Source organism: Macrobrachium nipponense, chromosome 38 (genome assembly GCF_015104395.2).
Source record: "Macrobrachium nipponense isolate FS-2020 chromosome 38, ASM1510439v2, whole genome shotgun sequence".
Lineage (NCBI taxonomy): Eukaryota > Metazoa > Arthropoda > Malacostraca > Decapoda > Palaemonidae > Macrobrachium > Macrobrachium nipponense.
This window is the reverse complement of record NC_061098.1, coordinates 36,664,942-36,671,587: the sequence shown is the minus strand read 5'-3', so window position 1 is coordinate 36,671,587 and position 6,646 is coordinate 36,664,942. Positions and strand designations below refer to the sequence as shown.

General features: G+C 35.9%; 1 protein-coding gene across 1 annotated transcript in view; it reads right to left on the bottom strand.

Moving 5' to 3' along the window:
- Window positions 1-607: 607 nt before the first annotated feature.
- LOC135209791 (uncharacterized) overlaps window positions 608-6,646 on the bottom strand; it is a 52,080-nt gene continuing 46,041 nt past the window's right edge. The window contains exons 9-12 of the mRNA XM_064242569.1: window positions 3,336-3,804; window positions 3,091-3,233; window positions 2,373-2,797; window positions 608-2,007 (exon numbers count right to left, since the gene is read on the bottom strand). Of these exons, the coding sequence (XP_064098639.1) occupies window positions 1,099-2,007; window positions 2,373-2,797; window positions 3,091-3,233; window positions 3,336-3,804 (1,946 nt within the window). The 3' untranslated portion in view covers window positions 608-1,098. The remainder of the gene's footprint in view (window positions 2,008-2,372; window positions 2,798-3,090; window positions 3,234-3,335; window positions 3,805-6,646) is intronic.

Below are 6,646 nucleotides of genomic sequence, written 5' to 3'. Positions count from 1 at the left end.
AAGGCCTGTGCTTTCCACATTTCTGCTCAGCAGTCCCGGTAATTCGGTCATTCGGATGGTTCGCCAGTTGTAGTTTCAGCGCAGTTTCTCTTAAGAATATGTTTAGTTTTTTTCATATTTCTAAGTGTTAAGAAGCAAGGTAATCAAACTTCAAGTCCGTAAATGGCATATCAGTTATATCATATGGTTTCGTAATTATAAAATATGAATTAAACCAAGTTGAAAGGAGAGAGATATGAAAAAAGATTACAGATATAACAATTAACGTTGTACCTTAATCCATAGTAACAAATCATGCTATACTGTTCTTAGACAGTAAATCATATTCTTGAAGGACAAATTATTTAAAATTTCATGTGAATGATAATGACTCGAAACATCTAAGGGTAAGAAACTAGCTTTGATATTATATTAAATATCCTTAGGGAAATTGTACTTTTTTTTTATTTTTTACATATTGGTTGGGGAAGACATGCAATTTTTTTAATTGCAAAAAGTTGAGGATTAACAGACTAAGGCAAAAGTTCTATTTCATAAATGCATATAAAAACTTTTTATAACAATATCAGCAAGATAGCGTAATTACAGGATAACCATTACACAAACGTCTTTTACAATCGAGGCTTTATTAGCAACATGATACATGCATACATAGAATTTCTGCAATATGCAGATTATACACATAAAAATATAGACTTCCCTTCTAAGCCTCTCGAATGTCACGAAGAACAGCCATTGTACAAGAGTTCTGGTCGAGTGTTTACCGTCCAGAAATATTTATTAACAGAGGTTTATGTATATAAAAAGTATACTGACGCTGAGTATTCAGATTGAGGATGAGGTCTTTGTAACATCCGTAGCGAATGTACACAATCAATCCTTTCTGAAACATTTATGTAAATTCATCTCTACTAGCTGCGCAATTTAATTAAATTTCAAACAGACAGTTTCCTTTGTTATTTCACAATTTCCGAGTGTTTACCTTTTAGACATAACGATACCTGAGAGTTCAGGAAAAATACTGTTGATAAACGAAGAGTTGATGTTTTTCCGCGGGTTCAAACCTGAAAGGTGTTTACTTGGAGTTCAGGAATTACACTACACTGAGCTTTCTCTCCGACAGACGTCAGGATGTACCGGAGGGATATACTCACTTCGACCGACCTGTTTTGTCCCGGGACCTTCATTTGAGGGTACAGCTATAGGAAACTTTTGGATAGAAGCCTTTTCTTCTCCCCTAGTGTCTGGACTGGCTTTGCCTCTCTTTCCAGAAGCTTTCGGTAGAGTTGTTATTGTGTAAACTGGAGTTGTGGTCAGCTGGACCCCAATTCCTTCGTAATCAGATTTTGTAGACAGTAAGAGGAGTTCTCCATTATCTGCTTTGTATAAAGTGACGGGCACTCCTATCTCACTTCTGTCTAAGCTAAGAATTCTTGCTGGATCTCTTTTTGGATTCTCTGACTCTAGTTCTGATTCATCTTGTGGTGAGGGATGCAAGTTCTTCTTGGGAGGCATCTGGCCTCTGCTAGTAACTGGATTGATGACCTCTTTCGGCGAAACAGCAATACAGATTACCTCAACAGGTGACACAATTTCTCCCCGAGAGGGAGGTCCTCTCTTGCTTAATCCTAAGTGTCCTTCTCGGGAGGAAGGGTCTACAGGCATCTCCCTCAAAGGAATGGTTAAAGGAATGCCTTTCTGGGATATCCTTGAACTATGGCGACCTCCTTCGGGTGTCTCATATAAATCCTTTGTAGGTGAGCAAGTCGTGGTCATATTTATGAAGGACGTAGAGTGCCTGCATCCCGAATCTTCCCCAGATGATGCCTTTTCTTGTGACCTTAAAACTCTGTCTATAGGTAAGGCAATATAAGGTTGATCTGATTCCCCTCCGGAGCATGATATAGATGACGGCCTTTCCTTTCCCCTCGGGATCTTGACTTCGTTGTCAGATTCTGATTCAGACACTCCTGAGTCCTCACTCTGATAATGGGATGGGTTCAGCCTCTGAAAAGATTGGGGTAGTTTTGTATTTAGACAATTCAAGAAGTTAAATTAGGTATACTAAGAAAAATTATCATCAGTAACCCCAGTGCTATACAACACAGAGGGCTCCATATGAAATCATTCTATAGGAGCCAAGATAACACAGAAATAAGATCAATCATAATTTATAGTTAAATTGTGTTGATGAAGTCCATTTGTAATTATAAATTCAGAAATAGATTAGTTAATTAGTGATCAATTTACTACAAACTTGTTAATGAGAAGCATAGTTGTGCTGATGATGGATAACTAAGCAAAGTGAGATTAAATGGTTTCCCAATGACTGTAAAGTGAACCTTGCTATGTAGCATCCAAATTGAACTTACTTGTCTACCTAGGTCATATGGTTGATGTTGTTTTGGTGACTCTGAGGAATGTGTTTGTACCCTATCAGTCAAAAGAGCTGCATTTTTAATACTTTCTTCAGTAATTTCATGAGCTTCCTCTGTGTCTTCTCTATCACCAGAAGGGTAAATATGCTTGGAGTAAGTGAATATTGGATCTACTTCTTCTTTAGTGTGTTCCTCTTGGGCACACGGGACAATGTCCAAACGTTTTATAGACTGCACAACATCAGGGTCTAATCCTTCGGTAGAGGAGGATGACAATGTCTTCTTAGCAACTGGTTTTCTAGGACAAGCGTAGGACCTTCTAACAATGACTACTGCAACCAACAGCAACACCAGAATCACTCCCACGACTCCTAAGGCTGCACCGACGATAGGAGGAACTTCCACAGCCGAATCTTGTACTAAAAGAAAATGTGGGAAAGATATTGTTATATACATGGAAATAATTGCCTGTTTATAAAATTATGTTAAAAGTGAATAAAAAGAAGAAGTTTGAAGCTGCTGAGGTGAACTATGCATTTACTGAGTATCTTGACTAAGAACTACAAGGGTGTGAAATGCAGTGACACATATAAGTGGTGAAAAAGGTAAGTGTGGGAGAAGGGGCGCATTACAATGTTCTGAGTTTGTTTGTCATATGGAAAGAATGGAAGTGATAGAGTAAACTACAAGAAAATGACAATAATAGTCTAACCTGGAGCTGCTCTATGTTGGGCACTGCTAGTTTGAACCTTCATGGTGACTGGGTCACTTCGACCCCGAACATTATGACCCACGATGTTCAAGATGACTCCTTTACCTGCCTCCATTCCACTGACCACCCACTCAGGATACTCACTGTTCAGAAGATAAGTTTCAAATTACAGGTGAGCTACTAAATTTCTTTGAAGAATATTCGTAAAAATATAATTTACTGTCAGCGATAGTGCGCTGCCTTACCTACTGATATTTGCAAGGACCAGACCATCCTGCCACGCCTCAAGCAGGAAATTCTGGGGCAGACCTCCATCAAATCCCTCCACACAGGTCACAGCAAGGGCAGGTTTAAGGGCATCAGGGTTGACGGTCGTGGCCGAACAATTGGTGGGTATATCAGGTGGTCCTGCCGGTACAAGGTTAACTACGCACGGCTTCTTCTGACGCCCGACGTTATTCGTCGCCCGGCAGAGCAGTCGACCGTAGTCTTCCCGTCTTTCGGGCACGACCGTCAGGGTCGACGTCAGTCCCTCGACGACGTACTTGTCGAGGGACAGAATCTCCTCGCTGCCGTCAGTCCTTTTCCGCACCCAGGACCAGATCAAGTTGGAAGGAGGTTCGGCTTCCACTCTGCACTTGGCCTTCACAACCGTTCCTCGAGCTGCCCCTTGGGTCCTCTCTTGGCCTGCTGACCCGGCACAAATGGGGGCATCTGGAAATGAGCCATTTATTGTGAATTAGTTGTTAGTCAGTAACAGGTGATCCTGTCTTAATATCCTTAACTATTTCTTCGAAAGAAGCTGGATTTAAAACGAATGTTCAAGGGGCTCTCTGGCTACTGTGTTTGACTTTCCTTGGCGGTCGTCACGTTGCTTTATTTGGCTGGTCATATGACCAGAGGTCGTATGTACAAGTCATATCACTAATCTAAGAAGCAATGTAATTGCCAAAACATTATTTCTTTCCCCATTCTGGATAAATTATCTTACTTACTCAAGTTTTACGTATGTCATTCAAACATCCTTCTGCTATGCTAAGATCTTTTCATCATTTTATTTGTTATTCTAACAGTTAACTTTATTAAATATTTAATTCACATTTCTTACTGCATCTTACTCTGATCAATGTTTTCTTTGAAACCATGCAATTTTGACTTGAATCATAGGTGAAAAACTTTCCTTATGCAGTTATGTTTTCACATGTTTTCACGCTAAACAAACCAGAAAGAAGAAACTAAATTGACCCCTGTTATCTTTGTAATTAGACATATAGATAACAATCCTTAAAAAACGGTGTTTCAGTTTAATGATAATGAGAGATTGTTCATACCTCATTGTCATTAACAAGAATCTTACTTTCGATTAAAAAAACGATTACAGATGATCATACAAGATGAAAATATTCTTTAACTTTTCCTTCTTAATTTCAAAAAGGTTTAATTAATGGATATCATATAATTCCTCTCGGACGCATTTCATTTAGTTGTTTGAGATTAAGCTGGCTTTATGCCAGCACGGGCTCTTGAACATAGAGCAGCCAGTAGTTTCACCCAGAATCAAATATTCCTTATTTTGCGTAAAATAAGGAACATTCCTACTACCAGTCTCAGCTATTCTTCCATTTTTCCAATTACGATTATGTATTAAAGAATTCGAAATTTTTGTATTTTCATTTTAACAATTGTAAACTGTTATGAAAATACTAATGAAAAGTTTGCATTGATTATGAGAGACAAAGCAAACAATGAAGTTATTAATACAATTATAGTTGTTCAAATGAAGATGTACTAATTTTGAGTTACTTGGTAAATATCTTAATTGGAAAAATGGAAGAATATCAGAGACTGGTAACAGGAATGTTCCTTATTGAAAAAAAAAAACAAAAAAAAAAAAAAATGACTATTTGATTCTGAATGAAAGGCGTTCGGTGGGAATGATATAATATTCATTAAACTTTTTGGAAATTAGAAAGAGAGAGTTAAAGAACATTTTCGTCTTGTATGATCATCTGTAATTGTTTCTTCGAAATCAAAAGTAAGATTCTTTTTAATGACAATTAGGTATTAACAATCTCTCAGTATCATTAAAATGAAACAGTTTTCTAAGGATTGTTATCTATATGTCTAATTATTTTCAGTCTTATCACTTCATCGTGTTTCATATATACTCATTAAGCTACAAATATCATTTAATATCTAATTAGTTCTACCTTGGAATTAATATATTTTCATATATGTTAACCGATGGGGAATTTTTCAGTTGATAAGAAATTCGTCGGCTAATGGGCGCGATAACTGCACCAAGAATTCGGGACGTACAGTGAAGCTCAACCTACTGGGCTGCCCCACGATAGCCTTGTGGGTAAAGCGCTTCACTGTACCTCTTGAATTCTTGGTTCCGTGGTTTGCGCCCATGAGCCGATGAATTTCTCATCAACTAAAAAATTCCCCTTCGATTAACATATATGAAAATTTATTAATTCCGAGATAGAGTGAATTAGATATCAAAAGACATTTGTAGCTTAATGTGTATATGAATCACGATGATGTGGTAAGGCATATATATATATATATATATATATATATATATATATATATATATATATATATATATATATATATATATATATATATATATATATATAAACATCGCCACAAAAATGTTAGCCAAGTTCGGTGAGAAACTTAAACCTAAAACTCCCCCAGACGCATTTAAATGCAGCTGGAACCTATATCTTGGGCATATGACGACTGCCATACAAGATATATATATATATATATATATATATATATATATATATATATATATATATATATATATATATACATATATATATATATATATATACATATATATATATATATATATATATATATATTATATATATATATATATATATATATATATATATATATATATATATATATATATATATATATGATATATCTATATATATATATATATATATTATATATATATATATATATATATATTTATATACATACATATATATATATATATATATATATAATATATATATACTATATATATATATATATATATATATATATATATAGTGTGGCAGTCGTCAAATGCCAAGATATTTGTTCCAGCTGCATTTAAATGTGTCTGGGGGAGTTTTAGGTTTGAGTTTCTCGCCAACCTTGGCTAACATTTTTGTGGCGATGTTTGAAACGGAAGAGGTGGGTCACTGAACACAGGGAACCTAAACATCATAAACTGGGTAAGATATGTAGATGACATCTTGACTATACTGTTTACGTGGGAAAACCTACATAAACTAAATGAACGAATAAATTTTACACTACAAGTAGAGCATAAGTGAGAAATTCCGTTCCTGGAAGGGTAAGGTTTAGAATTTAAGGTACACAGAAAGGATACACAACAATTCATAGATGCAAATGTTCAAAATCCGTAAGGAAAGAAAACAAGATGGGAGTTATGTCAGGTTTAGCTATCAGGGTTTATAGGATTTGCAGCCCCGCTTCCTTGGATGAAGAGCTGGAATGCTTTAGAGAAAGCTTGAGGAGATTA